The 27996-nt window shown below is 40.2% G+C and overlaps 2 protein-coding genes and 1 long non-coding RNA gene across 3 annotated transcripts in view; 1 reads left to right on the top strand and 2 right to left on the bottom strand.

Moving 5' to 3' along the window:
• Positions 1–624: 624 nt before the first annotated feature.
• On the bottom strand, positions 625–2494 carry bola1 (bolA family member 1). The gene is made up of 3 exons (XM_083529703.1): positions 2366–2494; positions 773–1386; positions 625–705 (listed from the first exon to the last, which is right to left on the bottom strand). Exon 2 carries the CDS (start codon positions 1349–1351, stop codon positions 911–913), a length of 441 nt encoding a protein of 146 aa, XP_083385829.1. The 5' UTR covers positions 1352–1386; positions 2366–2494; the 3' UTR covers positions 625–705; positions 773–910.
• Positions 2495–6451: 3957 nt separating this feature from the next.
• The window catches only part of sv2a (synaptic vesicle glycoprotein 2A), a 30993-nt gene continuing 9448 nt past the window's right edge, over positions 6452–27996 (bottom strand). Inside the window, exons 2-13 of the mRNA XM_083529695.1 lie at positions 23607–24314; positions 14856–15036; positions 14532–14683; positions 13273–13406; positions 13038–13127; positions 12581–12691; positions 12053–12141; positions 11564–11728; positions 11215–11348; positions 9075–9278; positions 8836–8995; positions 6452–7548 (exon numbers count right to left, since the gene is read on the bottom strand). Coding sequence (XP_083385821.1) covers positions 7365–7548; positions 8836–8995; positions 9075–9278; positions 11215–11348; positions 11564–11728; positions 12053–12141; positions 12581–12691; positions 13038–13127; positions 13273–13406; positions 14532–14683; positions 14856–15036; positions 23607–24207 — 2205 coding nt within the window. The 5' untranslated portion in view covers positions 24208–24314 and the 3' untranslated portion in view covers positions 6452–7364. The remainder of the gene's footprint in view (positions 7549–8835; positions 8996–9074; positions 9279–11214; positions 11349–11563; positions 11729–12052; positions 12142–12580; positions 12692–13037; positions 13128–13272; positions 13407–14531; positions 14684–14855; positions 15037–23606; positions 24315–27996) is intronic.
• On the top strand, positions 7215–11999 carry LOC310719717. The gene is made up of 3 exons (XR_014531558.1): positions 7215–7906; positions 7975–9760; positions 9920–11999. It is a non-coding gene; the product is annotated as an uncharacterized lncRNA (long non-coding RNA).

Raw genomic sequence — 27996 nt, forward strand, 5'->3', positions numbered from 1 at the left:
TGTCAAGATACTTAATAATAATTAATGGCTCTTAACCTCCAAAAAGGGGTTTTATAGTTTCTAAAGCACCTTTGCAATCTCTTCGGGTCATTTCCAACGTTCTATCAAATGACTAAAGACCAACATGGAGATGTTTTTCTTCCTTCAAAATATCCGGTCTTTGTGATATTGGTGGCAGAAACTGAAGACACTGTAGACTTACTAATAAATAGAGTTCTTGGTCGATTAAACATCATGAATTCTCTGTAGAGTTTATTGACTTGTCATGAAGATGAAGCTCATGTGAGGTTTCGGCTCGAGAGCCATTGTTGGAATGTTAACATAATGTCGCCCCCTGGTGGAATAAAAAAAACATACACAAATCGATTTATTTACTAAATGTAATAAAATTAACACATTTCTATATAAAACATGACATTAAACAATTTGAACTGAAAAATAAATACTTTACAGAAAACCTAACTAAATCATAAAATCCAGAAAATGAACCTGATGGGAATTTTCTCAGCTCCGCTGATTTCTTCTCAGAATCTCAAAAATATAGTAACGTTATAGCCTGTGATATTTAATACACGTTACTGTTTACAGATTTGTCTTGAACAGCAGCTGATATAGAAAATGGTGTATTTATTTCACATTTATTTCTCATACAGGAAATTTTTTGAGACGGATAATTTTTTTAATTATTTTACAACAAAAAAAATGCTTTAAATGAATTTCAGTTGAAGGCTACAAACTACAGCACAAGGAGATGGAAAAGAAAAACACCCACATACATCATTTAAATTTTTATTCAGTGAAATCACACAGTGCTCAAACACTACTGCACAGAAAACCGCTGCTCTCCAAAAACTATTCAGATTATTAGATTGCAGTCAAAGTGTCGAAAGTTCACGTAATTAGTATCTGATCAGTCGTGTCCTGATTTGAGTTTTTCTGCCGTGGTTCTGTCATGTTTGGACCCTCCGAGGCACGCTGGGCTCTTGTCCAGACTCGGGTTGCTGCTCCACTGCTCAGGAGTCTTGGCCTGGATGGCGAGAGCGTGAACGCTGGTGCTCAGCTCGTGACTCAGGGTCTCGTTGACCAGGCGGTGGCGCTGCAGCAGGGACAAGCCCTCGAAACGAGAGCTCACCACCAACACCCTGAAGTGAGACTCGGAACCTGGGGGCACAGCGTGCATGTGGCTCTCGTTCAGAACCTCCAGGTGCTCCGGCTCGAGAGCCCGAGTCAGTTTGGTGCTAATGGAGGCTTCGACCGGGCGATTGGGAGCAGCCTCCATGGGATGAGATGATCTAGATGAGTAGAGAGTGATGGAGGAGGAACGGATGAAGCGGCGGACATGGACCAGCATCGGGAACGAGGAGGGAGATGATGGCCACAGCAGACCTGCGAGCATGATTATAACTTCTTATAAAGATTTATAAGAGAGATTACATTAACGAGAGGAAAAAAATCCACCCTGGACGACCTGCATGTTCATCTGCAGTATAGTCAAAGATCACTTTTGTTTCCTACATTACCCACAATGCTGTTCAGCTGCCTTCTGATGCAGTCAGATTTAGCTCTGTTTCACCTCGACCTTAAGAGAGGAATGCAGCAGCGCTTAACTCCTGAAGAGCTTTTACTTTCATACTCATACCTACTGATGAGTCGTTCATTTAGAACGAGTCTTTAATGTGACTCAGAAGAACGAGTCGTCTTAGAGTGATTCGTTCATTTTTTTACTGGATGAAAACAGAAATTAATCGTTTCTCTCTCGACTCTTCAAGTCAGTCATGCATTATTTTTATCACGTGACTCACATATACGCTGTCCATCGCATTACTTTGAAAAATTTAACATTTTATTTGATATCTGATCAAAAGGAATCAAATGAACTCAACGATTCAACGAAAGATTTGGTCATTTTGATGAACGAGATTCAAAGAACCGAGTCACTAAAATGATCCGAACTCCCACACAACACAACACAACACAACACAACCCCCTTAACCTAACACTGAACTACACTCTTGACTCCAACACTTGTCATTTTGTTTTAATGAACAAACATTAAAGCGGTGACTGGTATCTTTTAGAAATGACTCCCTTTTTAAAAATGTCATTGTAACACTGTTTTAGTGATGACACTGCAACCTTTATGACGTCAGAGTGGGACACATGCAAGCGAGCGAGACCACCAAATAAAAATAAAAGCATCAGCACAAAAATCTTTTCAAACATCACATATATTTTAGTATAAACCCAATGTGTGAGGGTGGAGTTTTCCTGTAATTTTATTCTATTTTGAAAACGAGCTTTTTATATTCACACCTTTAATGCAGCTAAATATTTAAATAAAGCAAATAAATGGTGACACTCTCACCTTAGTGTAACACACTGCTTCTGCTTCTTCTGATCGACACACACACACACATTGTCAAATCGTGTTTCCGGTACGGATCGAAAAATGGCACACACTCAAAACACGAGACACGTGGGCGGGTCTTCTTCTGTGCTGCGGCGCCAAAAAATAAAGCGCAATCCTGCCACCTACTGGCCATGAAAGGAATCTGATTACCAAAAGTGTCAAAATATAATATAAATAAAAAATTATTGTGATCCCATTTTTTATTCTCATTAAATTTTGGCTATTATCCAACATAGTTTAACATTCTGGTTAGGTATAATGTGTAAAAAAAAGTTATAGTACATACAATCTGCCCATGTGCTTGGATGCACAAAAAAATCATGGGCAGGAAGATCTATATAAACAAGACGCATGAGTGGTGCAGCATTGCTTTAGAGGCTGCAGAAGCGGAAGATCCGCTCGTCAGTGCTCAGACCGTACACCACACACTGCCACAAGTCGGTTTGCAGGCCATCGTCCCAAAAGGAGCCTCTTCTGAAGCTGCTCACTAGAAAACCCTCAAACAGTTTGCTAAAGAAAACCTGTCCAACAGCATGAATTACTGGAACCATGTCCTGTGGTCTGATGAGACATAGATAAACTTGTTTGGCTCAGATGGTGTCAGGCATGTGTGGTGACATCCTGGTGAGGAGAACCAAGAATATTGTGTCTTGCCTACAGTAAAGCATGGTGGTGGTAGCATCATAGTCTGCTTTACACAGATAATGTGGTGATTAAAAGTGAATATGTTCTTTATAAGTAAGTTTGTCCCTGATGAGCAAGTTGGTGGCGACTGTGGCAAGGAAAAAACCCCCGAGATGACATAAGGAAGAAACCTTGAGAGGAACCAGACTAAAGAGGGAACCCATCCTCATCTCATCTCTTCTGCTCTGATTGGTTGATTTCATCATGCATATTGAGGTGCATGTGTTCCTAATTAGTTGTTTTTCTTTCCTTCACCTGTAGAACTGGATACATCCTCCTTTTTAAATCCATCTAGCATATTATTTACAGAATTTAGATCAAGTTTAATCAAGGGCAAAAATGCCTATAGGCCCTCATTAAATGGCCCTTTTTTTAGACTAATTAATAAATATTGTTCAGGTCAATAACTGCAATGCAAATCATTTTATCTCCATGACAGGTTTATTTTTCATACGTAGGTTTTTATTTCATCGACAGGCCGTGGTTGGGCTGCGTGGTTGCAGTAAAATTCCCAGCATGGCTGAAAAAGTCCACGCCCACACACACACACACACACACACACACACACACAAACACACACAGAAATACACAACCATTTTGGTGTCACATTAAAACAGTCTCCATATTAAATGATCACGTCATTTCCATGTACAAAAAAATCCAACGCAAGCACGAAATGAACGACGTACACCAGCACTCGATTTCTCAGGTTAAACCTTTTTTTTTTGTCTTTTTTTTTTTTTTTTTAACCACGATTTTTTTTATTATAGTTGCACATATTTATACTTTTACATACAAACAACTACAACCTCTACAGCACAGTACAATGATAAGGTGATAAACTCCATCACATTTGAATCATGGCGATACATCTGAATTCGACAAAAGCATCAGAAAAGTTCTGTGGTATATCTGGAGAACGAGAAGAGACACTTGCCTTGTACAGGCGAGATTTTATACAGCGATTTTTTTTTCTCAATATGTTTTTATCACTATGCAAATTTCAGTTTTAGTGTGCTTTCATTATCCCAATAATCAAAAGTGTTCGAGTGTAGGTACAGGGTAATAAATGGGAAAAGCGGGCGGAGCCAAGAAACACATCAGTCACTTATTGCTTTGATTTCTTTTTGCACACGATCGACTGCGACAAAGTAAACGCTTTTTTTTTCTTCTTCAGAAAAATACAAAAAGACCCTGTAACAAAAGACGTTCAAATGAAACAAACAAACAAAACAAAACAACCTGAACGGGCAAAACTCACAAAAACCTTGATTACTTTTATATATATTTTTTTTTTGTAACATACAAATAGATCATGATGCCACTGAGATTGATTAATTCAGCAGTTGGACAGCGTACAACAGCGCTATCGACATCGTAGTGTGGAGCAGGATGGAGAACAACAATGAGACACGCGCTGTACAACAACATTTCTGCCTGCAGCCTGAAAGGTGGTTGGTCCCTGTTCAGGTTTTTTCACCTTCGCTGACCCGCTGAGCTCCTGACTGGCTCGCCAATAAAAATTGGTGCTTCGCCCTGTATAAGTGCATTTGCCAAATGCCATACAATGTCAATCTAAGCACTGATATGGTTTGTAATGAATTTAACTTCATTCAAGTCTGAAAAATAAACAGATACGTTCCTGAACCCTGCCCAGGATCAAACATTTTAGTGGATGAATAAATAAACGTTATAAACATCACATTAACCCGCAAGAGGAACCTGCTGCATCCAGTGTGCAGGAATAAGGGTGTCGCACCCTGAAGGTGTTACCCTGAAGAACCTTTAATACCTAAATGCATGCAGTTTACCTGTAAAGATTTACTTGTGACTGAAGAACAAATTGCAAATTGCAAATGACTCACAATTGATGCTCTTGTTTTAACTGTGAGTGTATTCCCAGTGTAAAGCAGCAATAAGGTACAGTTCAGTACTACTGGCTCTGAGTGTTCCTTTCTCCCACAAGCTTCATATCTATCACATCTTGTTCTTGCTGATGAACACTGTCACAAATGACGATGTGAATCCTCTCTGGATTTTACTGGCATCCAAAAAAAAAGCTTTTGGTTGTTTTTTTTGCACTAGAAACAGTAGACAAAGCTCAGAGAGAGAGAGAGAGAGAGAGGAGCGGAAGTAGAAACTGCAAATTATAATGCGATCTGGTCATGAAGAGCAGATTGGAGATGTTCTCAGATTGTGCTTCAAAAATCGTTTGCGATGACGTCGTGAAATTTTGCACGAGCTTGATGAGAAAATGAAGGAGAGCCTCTTAGAGTTCTCTTATAGAGTTTATGTTTTTCATACTGAGTGCATCTAAAATATGGCTGCTATCCTACAAAATGGCAGTAAAGAAGAAGAGCGTCACCTGCAAACCGAAGCATTTTATTTTGTATTTATTTAATTGTTCGTTTGTTGGATTTTTGCTAAACGATCCGTAGATTCTCTCTGTATTAAAAGCTTCTAAATCTATAATAGTTTCGGGTTTTTTTTGTTGTGACGACGTCAACGACGATTAAAAGAAAAGTTCACCCTGTGCCTGAAGTTACAGACATCCAAAGTAAAAAATGCTATAAAACCAAAAAGTCTTTTATAAATAAATAATAAATAAATGCAAATCTGTGGAACACTTGTTTCACGTTTTCACATGCAAGCACATTCACACACACACGTACACACACACATAAATATATATATATATATATATATATATATATATATATATATATATATATATATATATATATATATATATATATATATATATATATATACACACACCTACAGGTACAGCATCATCATGGTCACTGTTATCATGGTGGAAAGAACAAGAAAAAAAAAATAACTCATGGAAAGTTGCGTCACTGATGTGACCATGATGCGCAGATTCAATTTCTATTGACTTGTTCTGTCTGAATATTGTCTACTTAAAAATATTACCTTAGCAAACTGATAAATATATATATATATATATATATATATATATATATATATATATATATATATATATATATATATATATATATATATATATATATACAGACATCGAGTAAAACCAATCTAAGACATTATGGTACTATTTTACTGGAAACTGAACCGGTTTCAGAACCTGAAATGTTTTCCTCTTAAATATATTTATAATATTTATATATAGAATATGAGCTATTAGTGTGTTCAGGACAGACAGACTGTAACTGTATATTTATATTCAATACAGCATTTACATCAGTTTTCAAAATAAACCTAAACCTTTTATTACGCTTTGATAGTCTTTTCTAATCATCTTGTGCTAAATCAGTTTTTTTTCCCCCTCAGGTTTTCTGTCATTTCTTCCCCATAAAAGAAAAATAGGAAACATTGTTTTGTTTAGTTTTTTCTCCATCGAGAAATTGTGAATTTCCAAAAACCCTAGGAAAAGAACGATGGGTCGTAACTATTGAACGGCTGAAACACAAATCACGTGAATGCACAGTAGGTCGTCACGTCATGGACCGGAGATGATGTCAATGGGGTGCACTTACATTTCTTCATACTGTTACTTTTGCTACTCTTCATTATGTTTATCGTACACAAATGCCTCCAGTGAAACCAATTTTTCTGAGAGATTCCTTTCTGTAGGTAGCTATGATAGTTATATATATATATGTATTTTTACTTGCACCTTTCAACCGATTTCAACAGTCGCTCGCGAAAAAAAACTAATCTCAGGACATCGTGAGCAGAAGAAAAACAACGACGACAACCAACAAACACCGACGACAACCAGGACCAAACACTGAGCAAACACTGTCCGTGCAGAAAAGATCTACCCACTGACTGACGACACGTGCTGACCTCACCGTAACGCCGTGGACCGAGATTAAAGGGCAAAAAAACTCTTCACTGGCTGGTTAACAAATTCACAAACTATAAAACAATCTGGAATGTGTTTAAAATGGCAGTTGTTTACACACACACACACACACACACATGACCTCTGTTCTCCCTCTAAGTATGCTGATTATCGGGGTCAGGACTGCGCCGCTTGATGGTACAGATATGTCAAATCAAATGTGAAAGTTTTATGTAAAACCTGATCTGATTTGATCTGATGAATGGATGAGATGATGATTAAGATGTTTGGTTTTTTTTTTTTTTTAAATATGAAGGGGATATTTTATACCGTCTATAAATTCAAATCTGACAAAATGTGTGATTGATTTGGGGATCGGGATCACACTGCAGGGGGATTCACCCGAATTCGACGCTGCCACCCGCTGGCACGGAGGCCGCACTATTGAAGCACCTGCCCCCTCGTCTCCGGGAGCTTCATGGCCAAGAAGCTGCCGGTTGCCAACGCGCCTGAGGCGAACAGGATGGGCACGGCTTTGGTGATGCCCACAAACGACTGGAAGATGCTGATCCCCAGCACGGCGGCAAGCTTGCACAGGGCATTCAGGAATCCGAAAGCTGTAGTTCTGTGGGAAATATGAAGAGCGACGTGAGTTCCTAATGTAATCTTTCACCTGGTTCAAAACAGCTTTATAGGCAACATTATTGCCTTAAAAAGCCAATGGTACGAGACATTCTATTACACCGAGCAGCTAAGTATCAAATGTAAGTATTAGATAACCTGTTTGTGATCTAATTTAATAAAAATTTTATAGGATCCGTAATAATAATAACAATAAAACAGCAAACTCGACCGATTAAAGTGGGGTAAAAATCCTTACAGTAATCCCACCAGGTCAGATGATGTTAGTTAGCTAGCTACGATTAACAATTGAGATTATTAGTATTTATAAACATGACTTAAAGCACGCTATAACTTATTAGGTATCATGCTAGGATTAGCAATGAAAAAAAGTGATGACCTCAAATTAAATCAGTTTAGCACATATTAGTTATCATGCTAGGATTAGCAGTAAAGAATATTTGTGACTAGCCACAACCCTGTTCATGTTTACTAAGATAAGCTTCTAAACCCTATCAAGAGAGCATAAAGCTAGCATTTTAAAATTAGCACTTTAGATCAACATTTATGAAAAAAATCTTAAAAATCCTGTCAGACCTCCTGTCAGATTAGCATATATTAGCTATTTTGCTAAGACTAGCAGTGGAGAACATCTGAGACATTAAGAAAACCTAAAAAATCCTGTCAGGAAAGATTGTTTATTAGTAGTCTAATGTCTTCTGCAGTTTCACGGCAATCATAGATCATACGATTAGATAGATACAAATAACGTGTGGTATTGAGGTAATAAACTTGGGTAGAACATGTATGTTGGGTGTACGATGATGGTACCTATCAAAACGTAGGCTATGACACAAATGTATAGAAGAATAAAAGGCTTCAGCATGCACTAATAGCACAGAACACCATCATCATCAACTTTGGAGGAAGAAAAGAATATTGAGCTAGTCACAAGGAGGCGCTGTGTGACACAAAGAAGCAGGCACTGTAAGTCATTGCACATCTTCATACAAATGTCTATTACTCTGTGGCAGGTGCTGAGATTACAGATGTACTGAATGAGAATTTTCAGACCTTCCCCCAGAGCGTTGTGAAGAGGAGGTAATACTGCGGTGGTTATGCACCAAACCCACTGAGAATCATTCAGTACACTTAAAACTATATCTAATATGAGTTTATTGTAATAAAAACCTGGTCACAATAATGATCTTATAAGCCTTCAATTATTAACCAGAATTGGATCAATTAATCCAATTAAGACAGAAATTTGATCAACAGAAAACAAATGTACCTCTTATCAGATGGGTAAAGTTCTACCGTAAGAACATCCAAAGCATTCCAAGACGCAATGCTGATCCCCCCGAACAGACAGAGCAGGGCGATCATGGCCGATTCGCTGTTCCCAAACGACAGGAAGAAACAGCTGACACAGGAGATCACGCTGGAGCCGGCTACAGGAGAGCAGGATGTTTAGCTGACATCCACCACACACTAATAAAACACTGACATTTCTGAAACTCTTATACTCACCCAGCATCCTCAGGCGTCCGATTTTGTCCATGAGCAGAGCGGACACGATGTTCCCAGGCAGGACAGCCAGAGTGCCCAGAAAACTGACAAAGTAGATCATGTAGGCGTTGTTATCGTCGCTGAAGTCCAGAAGGCAGCCCTCTTTGTTATGCAGGAAGGTGCTGTTGAGGAGGCGGCTGTTGATCAGCCTGTACTTAAACAAATCTAAAAGAAAGAAAGTAAACGATTTAGACAACGATGAGTTGCTCAGTCTGCTCAGGTGATTGTTCAGTCTCTTGTCATTTCCAGACTGGACTACTGCAGCTCTCTGCTGGCAGATCTTCCTCGTCCACTGCAAATAATCTAAAACGCAGCTGCGGGTGTTCAACCTGCACAAGTTCTCCCACCCCACCCCACTGCTGCTCCCTTCACTGGCTTCCAGTAGCTGCACGCATCAGATTTAAAACACTGATGTTTGCCTACAAGGCCAAAAATGGACGAGCGCCATCTTACCTCAGTGACCTCATCACACCTCACACTGCACCACGCTGTCTGAGATCCTCCAGCACTGCTCGACTGGTACCACCTTCTCTCAGGGGAAGAGGTAAGTATACCTCAAAGCTCTTCTCTGTTTGGCACAAAGGAGGTGGAATGAACTTCGTCTAGGTGTCTAAACAGTGGAGTCCCTGGCTATCTTCAAGCGATGGGTGAAGGCCTTCATCTTCCTGAAACACCTAAACTAACACTTTTCCAGGTTTGCTTTGTCTGTTATTAAAAAACCTCAACAGAGTTGTATGCTGATTTCTTGATTTCTGATATCTTAAGTTTGTAATCGCGTACCAGTGTAGATTTAGAACTTCTCTCAGGACACGGGCTTCTGCTGAATGCCATGAATGCAAATGTAAGTGTAATGAGTTGCCAATACACATCAAGTAGGGCAAGAAATGAGAGCTAATATCAGTAAGGATTGGTGATCATCATATGCCTGTTAAGTGCACCAATGTTCTGAACTATAAGATTACTGAACAATTCTTGGCCACATTGGCATTATAATACACGTTTCGTATGATGAATTTAATCCATCATTTTGACCATCATTTAGTTTTGCCAGCTGTGAGCTGATAGTCAAGTGTAGATTTTGTTAGCTTTAAAATTAAGACCAGCTAATAAAAGTCTGTAAATAGTAGAGGTGTAACGTACACGTGAATGAAGGACAGAAGGAATAAAATCATTCCTTAAATTATGATTAAATAAGTAGAACAGTTAAGTAGAAAATTAAACATTAAATGTAAAACACACGCACGCATTAATATACTCATCTGTATTACCCAAAAATAAATTTATACCAATTTAATTAATTTCTCAATTTAATCATTAAAAAAGTGTATCGCATTAATTTGATTTATTCTATTTTATTTTAAATTAAACCAAGCAGTCATTTTATTTACAATTGTTTTGTAAACTGTTGATGTTTACAAATGTTAATAATAATAAGCTGCATTAATAAAATAAAAAAATAAAAACGACAAGCAATTTTACGTTGTGCATTTCTTCCCCCCACCATAGCGAAAATGAACCGAACCGTGTCTTAAACACAGAGGTACGTACCGAACCGTTACTTTTCTGAAGCGTTTGACCTTTAATAAATAGTATTCACATATACATACTATAAGCAAAAGAATTCAATAACGTTGGCATAACGTGAGATTTATTTTGTTATTATTAGCAAGGTTAGCTCCTCTGAAGGTATGATAGACATGAAAACGGCACCCTTTGATGACAAGAATGCTCTCAGATTTCTATGAATCTCGATGCTTTCTCAGTAAAAAATCACAGCAGCAACACTCGCATTTGGCATTCTTGAACAGACAGAAAAGCAGACAGTGTTGCTAGGATACCTGAAACCTTTCCCTCCGCATTGCACGCTTTCACTGAATGAGGTCATTCTGACTGATGGTGGAACGCATCGCCTGGCTGTCCACCATTCAGTGATTGTACACCTCAGAGATCGAGGTCTGCTTCTATCCACCTTTTAAATTCTCCAATGTGTGATTTTTTCAGGTAAATACAGCAGCCTGAAGGGGATTTAGGATACGGATGGGAAACCGAAGGCAGAAATGGATGTGCTTGGAAATAAAAATAAAAAAGCTCTCGGTCTGACCTGTGTTGTAGAAGAGGGTAGCGATGAAAGTGCAGTTCTTGAAGAAGGTGTTGGTGGAGGTGATGTCCTCAAAGTAACACTCTTCAAACAGGGAGTCTTCGAATACCATGGACTTCATCTTGAGATTCAAAAACCTACAAAAAAGCCAGAAGGACGTTTTCATGCTCTGGGAAATTCTGTGAGAGCTTTGAGATTTGAAATGCATAATAATGAAACAATGCTGCGAACAGAATACAAGTCACAGTGGAATGAATGTATTGGAAATGACCCAAACCAAATCCAAATATTAAGCCAGCTCTGACTAGGGCTCTTGTCTGGTATCTCATACTTCATAAGTACTAATACTTACTTGGTGTTGAAGTACTCTCCCTCATGATGGATCTGGTTCTCCAAGGTGAAGTTGAAGGTCATGTGCTCCACTTTCTGCTTGAGGAAGACTTTAGTGCGTGAGTTGTACTCCTGCTTTTGCAGGTATTTGATCATGTCAGGGAACCACACAGTCAGGCCGTAGTAGCTGTGAAGGAGAATAGTGGGGGACACTGATAAACGAGACACCTTGATACAAGCTAATCATTCATATCAATGGTAGAACAGTAGGTGGAACTTATTTAATGCTAAAATGAATAAAAATCCGAAATGCAAACCAAAAGCTTTTGCAATAGGTCAATATATCACTTAACATTTAGTGAGATGGCACTGCTAGCTTTAGATAATGTTTAATATTTGGAAGCTTAAACTGTTGCAATTTGGATGTTTGTGTTAAACAATGAAACATTTAACATCATACTAAACATCCTGTAGTGAACGTTCACGGATCGCCATTCTTCTAAATGTCTACCTGAACGACATGGAGAACCAGACAGCCATCATCATGTAGGTGACACGGCGGTACTCTGGATTGAAAACAGTCAAGAAGTTGCTCCAAACCTACACAAGCACAATGGAACCACATTCAGAATGTACAGATATATTAAAACACCACAGATTGTATTGAAGAGGCAACATAATTAGCCAGCTTGCATAATTTATCTGCTAATATTTTTGGCTACTCTGCTTATCAGGATTGCTAGGACTCTAATATCTATATGAAAGACCTGCCATTGTACTAATGCAAATATATAGTTTTGAAACCATCAATAAAATGTATTAAATTGTACTGCATTCTGGATTCAGATTGGTCAGATTATCTCGTGTCATGTAACAGTCTTTTACATTAGTTTGTAGTGCAGATTAATGCACTGATTTTACACATCATAGTAAAACTTGGTGGGCAGACCATGTTACGAACTCCCAACACTTCTGTACATGCTGTTATAAGTATATAATCAGTTTCAGATTGGTAACGGTAATCATTTATCTCTTGTACCTGATGAAACAGATTAACAAGCTTGAGCTTCCAGCGCTGGTGCCAGGCTGTGGTATCATCTCCCATATCCACCAGTTCATCCAACTGCTTCACGGTCTTAATGGTGGTCACCTGGATGTACAACAGCATTCGACATTTTATTCACCTGAACAGCGTTTTATGATCATCTACATGTTCATAACGCTAACTAACAAAACCGCAAACGCTGCTTTTTCTCCCATCCTGAGCTTCCACTCAAACCAAGTAGCAGTATCCATGGCAACGCACAGAAAATTCTACATCAAACAGTAGTTTGATTATGTAATATATAACCAATTTAAATGTACATAATGTGTGGCACTTTGATCTCCACCAGTAGCAGATAAATGGAAACTCATTTGCACGATTGCATAATTAATATTGAAAGCATTTAATATTCTCCCAACATTCGTTTTCTGAGCAAGTCACTGGTACTTACTGAGAAGACCCTCTCGGGGTAGCCCTTGGCCCTCATGTTTGTGTCATGAACTTGTTTCAGGATCATCCAGGCTTCGTCATGTTTCCCGTTCTGGAATCATAAGAGTCTTTTGACTTTTTTTCCCGCTCGTTTCGATCATTTAGTAAATCATTCTGATTTGAAGTGACCTGATCTACTCTGTTCTCTCCAGTCTGTTTGGGTTATTTATGGAATAAGAATGAGCTAAATCACTGACCTCCAGGTAGAAGCGTGGACTTTCCGGCATGGTGTTGAGAGCAGCGATGGCAGCCACCGAGGGCAAAGCGCACACCAAAACAAAGACTCTCCAGCTGTGGAACTGGTAGGCTGAGCCCATCTGGAAACTCCAGCCTGGTAAAGAATTTAGGGAAATTGCCATTGGACAGTAATGAAGGCTTGTGTAGTTGTGAATAATGGTAGGGTGGTAGGATTTAAAGGGTGAGGAAAGAACTGTTGTCCTACTGGAGAACGATGGTTAAAGTATACAATGTATAAATAACTGTTGAGGTACAAATTTTGTTCCATCATCTTACCATAAGGAGAGGATGTTGTTTGAATGGTTTTAATAGTCACTATAATGAGGGATGGTGGTAATTAAGAGAGTTATATATTCACCTCAGAAGGTATTTGAAAGATTTTGATAGTCACTATATTGGTGGATGATGTTATTTAAAGGATTTTCTTAGTCACTATAATGGGTGATGGTGGTATTTGAAGGGTTTTGATATTCAATATAGTGGAAATGGATATTGTTGGAAGGCTTTTGATAATCACCATAATGAGGGATGGTGGTATTTAAAGGGATTGGATAATCACCATAATGAGATATGATGGTATTTGAACAATTTTACCATTTTCCTTTGTGTGGGATGATATTTAAAGACTTCACACAGTGAGGATAATGTTTTTAAATGGTTTTGGTGGTCAGGGCCATTTCTAGCATTGTTTTGTACTCTAGGTGAGATTATGGTCACCCTCCCACCACATTGCTCCACCCCCACACCATACAAATCATTCACAAACTTTCATTAAAAAGGTTAAACACATTAAATAATCATTGCAAAATTGAGTGAATTCAAGTATATAATGATAAACAGTATATTAAACTTCAGCAGAAATACAGGTAAACGCTGCAGGAGGCACTCACTGGCGCCCCAGTTGGTTGCACCCTAGGCGACTGCCTTGTTTGTCAATGCCTGGTGGTGACCATAGTGGGTTGGTACTGGTATTCGAAGGGTTTCAATACATAGCATTGTAGTGAGATGAGGGTATTTCAACGAGTTTGAAAGTTACCACAGTGCTGTATGATTGTATATAAAGTGCTACCATAGCTACAAGAGTGCATACTGATGGTTTCATTAATGATTTTATATGTTACCTTTCAAATGGTAACAATAAACAATCATACAATATTTAAAGAGTTTTAAAGGGTACCATAGTGGTGTTGACAGTAATGTTAGGTGTTTGCATATTTACCGTAATGGGGGATGATGGCCCAGGCCATGGCTGAAGCATAGATACCCCCGATCATCCAGAACATGCAGAGCCAGCTTAAATGTTCACCACGCTTCTCCTGAGCCAAAAACTCAGAGTAGTATGAGAAGACTATAGGGATGGACCCTCCAATTCTAAAACCAGAAGGTAGGGATAGAAAAACAACATTAAAATAAAAGTTTTATCCTTTATATACTTACATCTATAAAATGAGCTCAGAGGTTGAGTAAGTTTATCCTTAATTTTATCAGAGTAAATAAGGTCTGTAATGTTATTTCAAGCACATCTTGGTTGGTATATATTTACCCAACACCAGAGAGTAGGCGGCAGAACAGGAAGGAGCTGTATCCTTGGACAAATGAGGAGAAGAAAGCGAAGACGCTGTTGATGGACAGAGAGATGAGCAGAGTCTGCCTGCGACCAATCCGATCAGCCAGGCCGCCCCACACAAAAGCACCTACCATCATGCCCAGGTAGACAATGAGTCCTGGGAGACAGAGAGAGAGAGTGAGAGCATTGGGCTAAATTAGGCATAACATAATGTTGCCTAGCAACCAATATGAACATTAATTCGAAAGAGGCCATGATGTTAAAACACAGCAAAGGAATCAATTGTCTCTGAACTGAACCGGATGTGTACTTGTATGTAAAGAATTTTAAAACTCACTGCTAATGTAAAAAAGAAAAGTTTAAACCCTGATCCAACACAGAAAAACTTGAAGATTACAGCAGCTTTGTGGATTTTTGTGAAGTTTTGCTGAACACAGCTGAAATATGGCTCTGCATAAATGTGATTGCTTCTAATTGTGTGATTTGGGACGTGAGTCCATCAGTGAGTCATACAGGCAACAGCTCAGGATTCAGTGAGTTGAAAGCGTCTCTATCGACAATCTGTCACCATCCCTAACAGAGTCTGTCTTGCTGCCTGAGTGCTTTATTGATAATCTGGCTTCTTTTTAACCAGTCACATTTGTCAGGTTGTTACTCGAGCGGCTCAATCTGCTCACAAGAGCTTTCGAAAGACAGAAGAAAGACTGAAAGACTCCATTACCAACCTGGGAAAAAAAAAACATTTACACTCATACAGTAGTATGAGCTATACACACACACACACACACACACACACACACACACACACACACACACACAGCTCTCTTGATATCTCGATCCTGATTGGTTAACCTCAGTTGATGATGGATAGTAGTGCTGCAGTAGTTAAATGCTCTTCTAAAAGGTTATTATTTTCATAGTTTTAACTTCTTTGGTGTCGGTGCTTTGAAAATGTCACAAATACAAATCAGAGCATCTTTTTTTTTACTACTGCCCATAGAGGCAAAACCATATGTTAGATCTGAACGAATCCCCTGGACGATTGATATTTGTTTAACACTATAACTGTAATCATTTGCTGAACCTGTTCTAAGTGTGAAAATGCTGTTTTCTGAAATCATGCCGTATGTAAATTTAAATAGTGGCCTAGTCAATTATTATGTTTATATGTCCTACAGTGAAGACAGTGAAGTGTTTTTCACACTTTATTTTGTCCTTAAGCCTCAATGAGAGCTACAGGAAGGATCGTGCCGGTGACTCAGACTGTAGAGTGTAAAGTCGGGAATTCGTTTGGCACGGCAGCTGACCATATTTTCATTCGCTCACCTTGACCACGAGAGCCAGGGATGATGAAGAGGAGAGAGATAGCCATCACCGCAATGCAGCAAAGAGTCTTTTCTCTCAGATAAGCCTCAATACAGCTCAATAATCTGTCCACTGTCCGTGGTTCTGATCAGTTCCCCCAACACCCTCCTGTCAGTCACGTGACAGATCTGAACTAAAACACGATGGACATGTCAGAAAGATCTGCCTTCCCTGAAACCTTATACACTGAGCTAGTGTGATGATATACTTGATTATCGGTTTAAATATTATTATTCTCTCTGATGACTGTGTACACAAGCAGCACGGCAGCATATATAAAGGAAATCGATCAAGCAGAAGAACAGCCCCGGATTGTTCACGATTCAGTTCTCCTTGTATATTATTATTGTTATTATTATTATTATTATTATTATTATTATTATTATTATTATTATTATTACTATTATATTATAATCTGCGTTTTATTTTATGGCTGTTTTTATTTTAGTGTTGCTGTAGATGAAGATGTAGATGAAGCTCATTCTTGTTGCCTGGGTTTTGTAGACATGTTCAGAATATCTCAACGTCTCAACGCTTTAAAGAATTTAACAGGAGTTAAACTTCAGGGTTGGAGAGTGAGAGGTTCCTACGCTTTTACTTTGAAGCCCCTCTGAGATTATGTCCACATTAATCCAGATCCAATCAAAAAGCGCTTTGAGGTTTTTCTTCAGGTTTTATCCCTGCATTCACACCGAGACAGCATTTCTCTGTGCTGTGGCCTGGGGAAATCGAGATAATAAAGAAAAAAAGAATCGGTGATGCATTTTTAGTCATGTGACCCATTCAAGATGGTGGACGATGTTATACTGCAGCTGCTGTATCCAGTTTGAGTGGTGGAGATTAATGTCTCTTTGTACAACCTTCTAAAAAATGTCACATTCACTCACAATCTTATCGATTCAAAAGGACACGAGTGACGGAAATGACTCAGGACGAAGACCTGACGCATACACAGTATAGCGACATTACAGTGTGGATAAAAACGTTTGAAAAACGCCAGTGTATATGGAATTTTCGATTAAAACATCTGGATTAACGTGGATGCATCCTAAAAGGGAAATTTTTGGTTTTCCTTTTTTTTTTTTTATTAAAACCTTTGAGGGCTCCACTTTTTTGGAAATACTAAAAGAAAAATATTGATACATTTTTAAACTTAAACCATTAATTCATTTATTTTTAATGGTTTTCAACAAAAACGGTTACTGAATAATCAGTCTAAAGGTTCTTCTGATAAGAAAATCTGTAAACAATTCTGAAAAGAAAAATATAATAAGAATTATGCAGGTCTGTCATTAATTTTTTTATTTATATACAAATATGTACAGTAGCATAGCAAATTTTATGACATTTAAACGATCTTTTTGTTTCTCCAAACCAGTACTGTATGCCTTTAACATTAATAGCAACCATTTTAATGTACAGGATCTGTAGCACATCTCTAAACCTTCACACCTCTCAAGATGTCTGCAGGGAACCAAAAATTAGTACACGGTTCTGAAATGCTATAAAACATAAATAAATTCTATATTATAATTCTATATACAGAATATATATCATTAATTATAATTGTTAATCATATAAATTAAATATACATTTGAGCTGATTACACTCAGTATCATTTGTAGAAAAGAACTGCTTTGTGAACAGAACATGAACAGTGGAGATGGAAAACGGAGCAGAAAAAGCAGCACATTAGCACATTTGAATCGTGATGCCTGGTTCATGATAATGATGATGCTGAAGCTTCACACTGCACGCTTCTGCCAATCAGAGCCAAGCGGTTGCTCGGTAACCAACTAATGGGCGGGGCTACTTCCATCATTATGATGACGTGTTAGAGGGAGAAAAGGGAGGAGGGGCTAGAGACAGAAAAAAAGGAAAGAGTGTGTGTGTGTGTGTGTGTGTGTGTGTGTGTGTGTGTGTGTGTGTGTGTGTGTGTGTGTGTGTGTGTGTGTGTTGGGATGGGGGGAAGTGTTGGTAGACAAGAGACAACCACAGACGAGTCTCCTGAACAGAATACTGGAGAGGCTTCGGGCTTCGGGAGTGAAAAAAAGAGAAAGAAAGGGGGAGAAATAGATGGAGTGAGGGGGAGGGATACTATTTATAGTGTGTATGTTTTTTCCCAGTACTGCAAATGTACTCTCTCTCTCTCTCTCTCTCTCTCTCTCTCTCTCTCTCTCTTTCACACACACACACACACACACACACACACACACACACACACACACACACACACACACACACACACAATCTCACACTGCAGGGAATTTGCTCGATGAACTGTCGAGGCGCCTCAATCTCTTCCTCTCCTCCATCTTTTCCTTCCCACTCCCTCAACTTCATCTCTCTTTCACCTCCATCACTCTGTGTGCTCCATCTCTTTTTCTCCTTCATCTCTCCTTTATCTCTCCTTCTCCTCTTCATCTCCTACTCTCCTTCAACTCCATCTCATCCTCCCCTCCATTATCTTTTCATCTACTCCATGTCTTCTTCCACTTCATCCCTTCCTCAGTGCCATCTCACCCTCTCCTCCATCTCCTCGTCTCCTGCATCTCTTCTTCTCCTTCGTACCTCCTCCTGCTCCATCTTTCTCTCTCCTCTTCATCTCCCTCTCATTCATACCTCCCTCTGCCCCACCCTTCCCTCTGCTCACTTCCTCTCTTCTATATCTCTTCCTCTCCTCCACCTCTCCCTCTGCTCCATCTCTGTACCTTGCTCTTCGAAGGTTCTGCCAAATCAGCGTCTTTCCTCTGTGCATTGCTGTTATAGGAAAATAATGTTTCCCTCACCAGAATCTCGTTTTCTCTTTCCTGAAGGTGAGGATTAGTAAGTAGTAAAGTAAGAATGTAGTAGTAGTAGTAAGAAAGTAAGTAGTTTATGAGACACGAAATTTCTTCTGTGATCATCCTCCAAATGTTACTGCTTTAACTCAGCTCTTATGATTTGCTTTGTTAGAGAACAAGAAGTGAAGGTCACTTTCAGGTCGTTCATTATATTTTATCATATTTGATTTATTTCCTTGTTTCACATTAAAAAATGTAAGCATCCTGCATTTCAGCAAATAAATAACATTCTAGCACATAGTTTTATAAGCAGCAGGGGGAAACACCGGGGAAACACCGGGGAAACACCGGGGAACAGGAGGCAGATTATAAGTCATTAATTTGATAAAGAATTTCTTTAGACTCACATTTTGGAAGCACAAATTAATAATGAATTGAATCCTACGGCTTCTGCTGGATGTAATTTACCGAATGAATCTCTAAGCAGTAGGAGTCGAGCCTAAACGAGCTTGGTGCAGTAGATGGTGTGTGAAAAAAAGAGGTGTGTGTGTGTGTGTGTGTGTGTGTGTGTGTGTGTGTGTGTGTGTGTGTGCGGTGTTCAATTTCAGAAATTCATGTGATGTGACCCACAGAAAGCACTTTCTGCACTACTGACCTCTGTGTTTATTATTCTTTATTCTCATGGTTTCTTCCTCATATCGTCTTGGTTTCCTCACCACTCTCGTTACTCTCGTTTCGTTTGCTCATCAGGATTAAGCTTTTAGGGTGTAATGAGTTTAGCATATTATTTATGTTCCTAAATCTACCCTCTGTAGATAAAAGATATAATTAGCTTTGACAGGAGTGGAGGTCAACGTGGTGAGATGCTTTTTCTGCTCACCATGGATGCAAAAAGTGATTATCTGAGTTACCATAGACGTCCTGTCAGCTCTGGAGCTTTAGCCATTCTTTTCTTAGATCTCTTAGATCGCTATCTCTTTTTATTCAAACTCTAGAGAGCTGTGTGTAAGAAATCCAGAGAAGATTTTACTCAGACCAGCCCATCTGGAACCAGCAAAGCCACTGAGATCCCATGATTTCTGACTTTGCTGAAGATCTCTACGATATTATGAGTTGATTGGCCGAATCCAGGTGTGTACCGGCTTTCCTAATAAAGTGGACGCTGAGTGAATACTGTATATATATATATATATATATATATATATATATATATATATATATATATATATATATATATATATATATATATATACAGTGGGTACGGAAAGTATTCAGACCCCCTTAAATTTTTCACTCTTTGTTATATGTCAAGAACAGTCACGGAGTTGTTGTGAAGCCACTCCATCGTTATTTTAGCTGTGTGCTTAGGGTCATTGTCTTGTTGGAAGGTAAACCTTTCGGCCCAGTCTGAGGTCCAAAGCACTCTGGAGAAGGTTTTTGTCCAGGATATCCCTGTACTTGGCCGCATTCATCTTTCCCTCGATTGCAACCAGTCGTCCTGTCCCTGCAGCTGAAAAACACCCCCACAGCATGATGCTGCCACCACCATGCTTCACTGTTGGGACTGTATTGGACAGGTGATGAGCAGTGCCTGGTTTTCTCCACACATACCGCTTAGAATTAGGGCCAAAAAGTTCTATTTTGGTCTCATCAGACCAGAGAATCTTATTTCTCACCAACTTGGAGTCCTTCAGGTGTTTTTTAGCAAACTCCATGCGGGCTTTCATGTGTCTTACACTGAGGAGAGGCTTCCGTCGGGCCACTCTGCCATAAAGCCCCGACTGGTGGAGGGCTGCAGTGATGGTTGACTTTCTACAACTTTCTCCCATCTCCTGACTGCATCTCTGGAGCTCAGCCACAGTGATCTTTGGGTTCTTCTTTACCTCTCTCACCAAGGCTCTTCTCCCCCGATAGCTCAGTTTGGCCGGACGGCCAGCTCTAGGAAGGGTTCTGGTCGTCCCAAACGTCTTCCATTTGAGGATTATGGAGGCCACTGTGCTCTTAGGAACCTTAAGTGCAGCAGAAATCTTTTTGTAACCTTGGCCAGATCTGTGCCTTGCCACAATTCTGTCTCTGAGCTCTTCAGGCAGTTCCTTTGACCTCATGATTCTCATTTGCTCTGACATGCATTGTGATCTGGAAGGTCTTATATAGACAGGTGTGTGGCTTTCCTAATCAAGTCCAATCAGTATAATCAAACACAGCTGGACTCAAATGAAGGTGTAGAATCAGCTCAAGGATAATCAGAAGAAATGGAGAGCACCTGAGTTAAATATATGAGTGTCACAGCAAAGGGTCTGAATACTTAGGACCATGTGATATTTCAGTTTTTCTTTTTTAATAAATCTGCAACAATGTCAACAATTCTGTGTTTTTCTGTCAGTATGGGGAGCTGTGTGTACATTCATGAGGAAGAAGAATGAACCTAAATGATTTTATCATATGGCTGCAATATAACAAAGAGTGAAAAATGTAAGGGGGTCTGAATACTTTCCGTACCCACTGTATATATATATATATATATATATATATATATATATATATATATGTGTATGTATATATTATGGACCTGGATGGGTGAGGTTCATAATGAATTGCAGTATCGTGAAAGGCATTTACGACAACGGCACAAACGCTGCCTCATCATGAATATTACATGAGGCTTGTAACGATATTGTGCTCAGTAGCAAAAACAAAAGGTGAATTTCTCATGAAAAACACACGCTTTTTCATTCACACGTTGGTTCTATGTGAATGAGTGTGAAGCTCGAAGTTCATTCTGTTTTAATTATAATGTATTGGAGAACGTTAACTAAGTAATCTCCGTTTTCTCTCGCTGCAGCAGCACCGTGGCTCTGTGAAACGCTTCCTTTTCTGCCAGTTAATTATAGCTCCAAATGCGTCATCGCATTGTAGAGAAGAGAGAGAGAGAGAGAGAGAGAGAGAGAGAGAGAGAGAGAGAGAGAGAGAGAGAGAGAGAGAGAGAGAGAGAGAGCCCTGTGCTCTGCTCAGTGTTCTCCTCTCAATGAAGCTGACAGATGGTGTACTGGGTGAGAAATGGGAACGGACATCAGCCTGCAGTAATACACCTTTAACTACGGCCTGAGAGCTCATCTGACACGGACGGGGAAATAAATACGTTTCACAAGCAGTCAAATAAAAATCTTAAAACTCATTTGCATCATGATCACTTTCCACAAAAGATTCAAAAGCACTAGTGAATTCAATATTAATATAAATACATACAAACATAAAAAATATAAATCTCACCCCACCCCCTACACACAATCATTTTCACTCTGCTTACAATGAATATCGTTTTTCAACAGTCCATTTTTCCAGAGATAAAACCTTAATACCCCAATTATCAACAATCCATACACTTACATATGCTGTGACTGTATGACACAACATTATAACATTATACTACGTGATTGAAGAACATCTGTGCTCCTGAAATATTAACCTCATAAGAAATATCCAGTTCTATACGTCAGGACCTTCCGGTTTCGCAGAGCGCGTATTTGAGGACAACAAAGACTTAAACTCGGGGCCAGAATATCAACCTAAACCCCTGAGATTATTCTTTCCACCCTGCCTGTTCTGCTTCCTGATTCTGATCCTGATCCTGATCCCTGTTCTGCTCTGCCTCCCAACATTCTGGTTTGAACTCTGGACTGTTTTTTGTTTTGTGTTTTTGATCTGCACTCTATTGCTCAGTTTCCGTGCCTGAATTTTGGCTTGTTTTTGAACTTTTTTTCATTTGACTATTCCCCTGTCGTGTCCTGTATTCGGGTCCTCCTTCCAGTCACACTCCTGACACTATAATCTGGCCAGAATAATTTGTCCCTGCATCATGTTCTGACAAAATATTCATAAAATGTCATTTGGAAACGCCTCCATGTGTGGTCGCTGCTCTATCTCAAAGCTAGTCAGCTAGGTCCAAATCTCAGAGTGGGATTTCAGTAATGAATTAATATACTGCATTGATCACAACCAGGTTTCGAACCGAAACATAATGTTGCTAAAATAACCACATTCTATCTAAAATATAACAATGCCATAACATCCAGGTTTCAAACCAAAACATTACGTAGCAAAAAAAGGACAACATTCTAATCAAAATTTTACATCGGCAGAATTATAACATTCTACTTAAAATATAGTTACCAAAATGACCACATTCTAACCAAAATATAATGTTGCCATAACAACAAAAATAACTTTCTAGCTAACACTAATGTTACCCTATGAAGCAGATTCTCACCGAAACATAATGTCACCAGTAACAACCACATTTTAACGACAGTATAATGATGCCACAAGAACAAATCTACTGTACATTTATGGCATTAGGAAGATGCCCTTATCCAGATCAAATTACATTTGTGTTATACAGCTGAGTAGTTAAGGGCCTTGCTTAGGGGCCCAGTTGTTGGTGAGGATAGGATTTGCACTCATGACGTTCTGAGCCAAACTGGTGTTTACCATTAAACAGTGTGTTTAGTTCCTCAATCATGTGTAAAGCTGTGGGCTTTTTATGGTCCTGTACCTTTAAATGAGCTGATAGATGACTTACCCAGCATGCCCTTGTTTGGCTCCGAAAGGCACATGTCCTTCTCAGCGCTGGGCAACACGAAGCCCACGACGAAGATTTCCACACCGTCGGCCATGAGTGCCAGCCCCAGGACGAAGTACAGCGACCACTGAAAGCGTCCGTGGCCACACTCTTGCAGGATGGTCTCGTATTGCTGCGCCAGCTCCTCCTGGTCCTTGCGCCTCTCTGCCTCATACTGCGCCATGTCGCGTTGCTGCACCTGTGCTGCTCCGCCCGCCTGGCCGTCCGCCTTGCCTGCTGAGTCCTGTCTCGGGATGCCCTGGTACTCCCCCTCGTAGATCTCATCGTCCTCGTCGTGGCCCTCGGTGGAGTCACTGTGTGCAGCATCATCGTCGTCGTTGGCACGGCTGTTGCTGCGGTAGTAGCTCCCGTCTTGGGCCTGCACGGGGTAATCATCGTCATCGTCGTCCTCCTCGAAGCGCGTGTACGAGCGCTTGGTGTACTCGTCAGCCACGCGGTCCACGTGACGGCCCACTTTCTTCCCTGCATGCCGCTTCACTTCTTTGGCAATGTCCTTGGCGCCCTTGATGAAGGCCGTTCGGTCTCTGTAGCCCTCGTCCATGTTGATGAGATCTGTGCTGGAGCGAACACTTACTGTGACAAAGAGACGTCAGGGAAGGACACTTAGCATGTAGCTGAGCAGTTTTTGGAGTTCAAAACCCTCGGCACCTGCAACACAATTACGCAAAGGGTAAATACGTGGGCATTGGTGCTCAGACCAAACGCAAATAAAATCCCGCATGCGAAAAAGGCAATTTATTGCAGGGGAAATGATATGACAGAAGCACATGTGCTTTGGGAACTTTTCATTTGACTTCACATCAGAAACCCAGCGAATTGGATTGAAGAGGTGCTAGTTAGTAAGTAGCCCTGATATCAGAGTTTCGCCTCAAACACATCCCAGGGTTTTAGTGGTATAGTTTCACTTTTGCTAGCAGTTTTCTTTTTTTTCGCTAGAGGTTTCTTTGTCAGTTTCAACATAAATGGACATGCTAACATACTCTAGCAGTCGGGTTAGCATTGTCATGATGCGAAGCAAATCAGGACCAATTAACTCAGTGTGATTTAGTTATAGAATAGTAGGCCCGACAGTAGGCTTGCAAGCCAACATGGTTTGCTAACGTTAGTATAGATATAGAGCAATTAATAAAATCTATCTCGTTGCTAATTGGGTACAAATTTGATCGATTGTGCAGTACCAGATCCATTCAAGTGAACCTAGAGCCAAAAACAAGACTATTTTTACTATTTTTTTATTCCTTCATTTATCTAAATCATAGTTTGTCTTCATTTCTTGCCCGTCGCCGAGGCCAGATGATGCGCACAGCTCGCGAGCACCGATATCAATCAGTGTATTAATTAAAAGGCCGTTTGTTAGCAGGACTATTATGACAAAATGAAATCAGTGTAGCAATATCCTGTAGGACTTCATGCTCTGGAGCCGCATTCCGATTAATTCTGTACAATCCATGATGATTTGAGCGAAATAAAAGGTTATGGTTATTAATTGAAATTCTGAAACGTTCTGTCTGTGTTGGTTATTAAAGAGCTGCGAGGCGTGGAAACAAATCTCTGAGGGACACGGCGATAACCCAGCTCTAATTATTCACAGAACCATCGACTGGCCATGGATTTTTTTTCTGGTACACGCTGAGGCCTTGCATGTGACCTTGTGAGCTGCCTCTTTCCTTCTCTCTGTGATTTTAGTATTCTAAGGAACTTGCTGAGAACATGACAGCTACATCAGAAACAACCACAGCAATGAAAATGCTCCCGGTTGGGAATATGTTGTTAGTTGGACAAATAAACCTCCAAAGCCTGAGTTGTTCTTAATATAGATAAAGACATGACATCAGTGAGGCAGACAAGGATACATTCATAGAGAAATGTTACGGCGCGTGAGACAGCACAGGCTGTAGATCTCGTTTTCTGCCTCTTTGTTCACTTGTTCTCGCTCTGCTCTCTCTTCTCTCTCTTCTTGTCACCCAGGGGTAATTGCTTTGTGGAATGCCCTCGCTGTTGATTTCCTCTCCACAAATAGAGCTCATCAGCTTGAGGGAGCATGCTGGTCTTTCTTCTCTCACCTTTCTCACCACATCGTGTCCCCAGAGATAATGAGGCGGCCAAACGATTGGCGCTTCCATCTCGATGGGAGAAAAGGTCGATACAAAGAGCGCTGCTCATTTTACTGTTTGAGCAGCAGAAGCATTGCTCAGCAAGCTGTCTCAGTGTCGTATCGCTAAAAACTGAACTCACGGCAGACGAACATTTACAGCATGCGCTCGTATCCAATGCAGGTCATTAACGAGTCGAAACCTGTACAGCAATGAGGAGGTCATCAGTGATGTCATCTGCAGGAAGCTAACTTTAGCAGATAGCTAGAATTATGTATAATACACCAATCAGGCATAACATTATGACCACCTGCCTAATATTGTGTTGCTCCCTCTTTTTCTACCAAACAGTCGTGACCCCTCGAGCATTAACAGATCAAACTTTGAGAAAAAAAAGAGAAAAGGGGAAGACCAAGAAGGAGGTTTATGGATGTGGTGAGGGAAGACATGCAGGTGGTTGGCTTCAACGAGGGAGATGTAGAAGACAGGGGGGTATGGAGACGGACGATTCGCTGTGGGTTTGTTCGCTGAACAGGAGCAGTCAAAAGAAGAAGAATAAGAAGACATTATTTAATCTCTTGTTCATTAAATCGAGAACGTAACATTAAGGGGGAAAAAATGTCATGGGCAACACAAACAGTAACAAATTCAATTGTGATTTAGGCGTATTTCAGAACCCCTAGAAACGTGTGGCGTGTGTAGAGTATGCAGGGCGATTCTTCGAATCGATTTCTCTCAATGACCAGACCAGCAAAGTCAAGCCAGCAACTATCATGCATAATACATCAGTATCGATCGAGGTATGACAACGTGGAACCTTAAACTTGCGTAGTTTTGAAAATCCTCTCGCTTAAAAGGCTTCATGTGTGTGACAGTAGAGATGGAGAGTGCCGTGTTGGTCAGCACTTTGCAGACATTCTATTTGCTAACGATTCAGCAGGGAGCCGAACTCTGTGGAACACTTACATTTCACTTAGACTTCATTCAGTGCAACTAAGTAAAAGCCAGAGTTCAGCAACTACTCGACACTGCCGTTCGGTTAAATCACTTCTGCAACTCTACACGATGGCTGTTTTGAAAAAATCCCCAAGCCTGGAGAAGCACAGATTTCCACTCGAGGTTTTTCCAACCCGAACCCCAGTTTTGTTGATATAAAGGCCAGTCATTTGGTGCAAACATGCAGCTGTGATGAGGACAAATGGGAGTGTACCAGGCTGACTGGAGTCCAGGAGCAGAGACAGAGAGCATCATGCTTCATTAGGAATGACTCGATTGTAAAGCAGCGATCGTGTAAGGGGTGGGCCAGTGCCAGCTCTTGTTCAGCGCTGATGAAAGACCTAATTATGTAATCGAATATTTTGAAGCTGCATTGATGGTGCCACTGGGAATGCAGCGATTCTTCTCGCAGACTCTAAGGCTACACAAGGGCAACGTGACATCGACACTTCAAGATGATAAAGAGGACACGGTGTATGTGTGTGTGTGTGTGTGTGTGTGTGTGTGTGTGTGTGTGTTGGGACTGCACCAAAGTCTGCATCAATCAGCTGCAAGGCCTGCTGACAAACCCAGAGGAGCTCAGCCGAGAGCAGAAGACAAGGAAATGCCCAATATGAGATGAGGAAACGGATCGTAGGAGTGGAGTAAAGGTGTAACCCAGGGGTCTCTATATTCCAATCATCCTGGAATACACTGCTAAATTTGTCCCTTACGTTGTCCAACCCTTACACACACCTTTAACCTCGGGAACAAGTCTAAATCTAAGCAGCAAAAGAATAACATAAAAGCGAGAGAAAACTTTCTATGGCAAAATTCCTGGAAAAAATTGCAAAAAGAGAGAAGATCAATAAAACCCACCCTTATAAAAAGATATAACCCGAACATGGAGCACACAGACCCGAAGCTAAATAAATGAAGTGGATGTGAATGCGCTCTTAAATCTGCTGTGCATGTGATTTTTATTGCAAGTAAAATGTACCGAAACACAATGTTCCTGAGCTGCTGTGAACCGCACCAGAACGCCATAATGATAATTCACACTCGGAATGTCATGCGGTGGCTGCACGGGTCTCAGAAGAATCATGTGTTAGCCTTCACCCCTTCACATTGGTAGCCGTTGTCCCTCCAGGGGAGAACTAGGCAGAAGGTGGGAATTGGCAAATGGCCACACGGGGAAAAATGGGATGCAAAGGCAAAAGAAATTACATGCCGGCTTTGTAAGAATCATAGCATCAACTAGA

The sequence above is a fragment of the Silurus aristotelis genome (genome assembly GCF_946808225.1).
Source record: "Silurus aristotelis genome assembly, chromosome: 25".
NCBI lineage: Eukaryota > Metazoa > Chordata > Actinopteri > Siluriformes > Siluridae > Silurus > Silurus aristotelis.

Coding starts and splice junctions, on each gene's coding strand:
- bola1 (XM_083529703.1), bottom strand. CDS start 1,351: ATGCTGGTCCATGTCCGCCGCTTCATCCGTTCCTCCTCCATCACTCTC.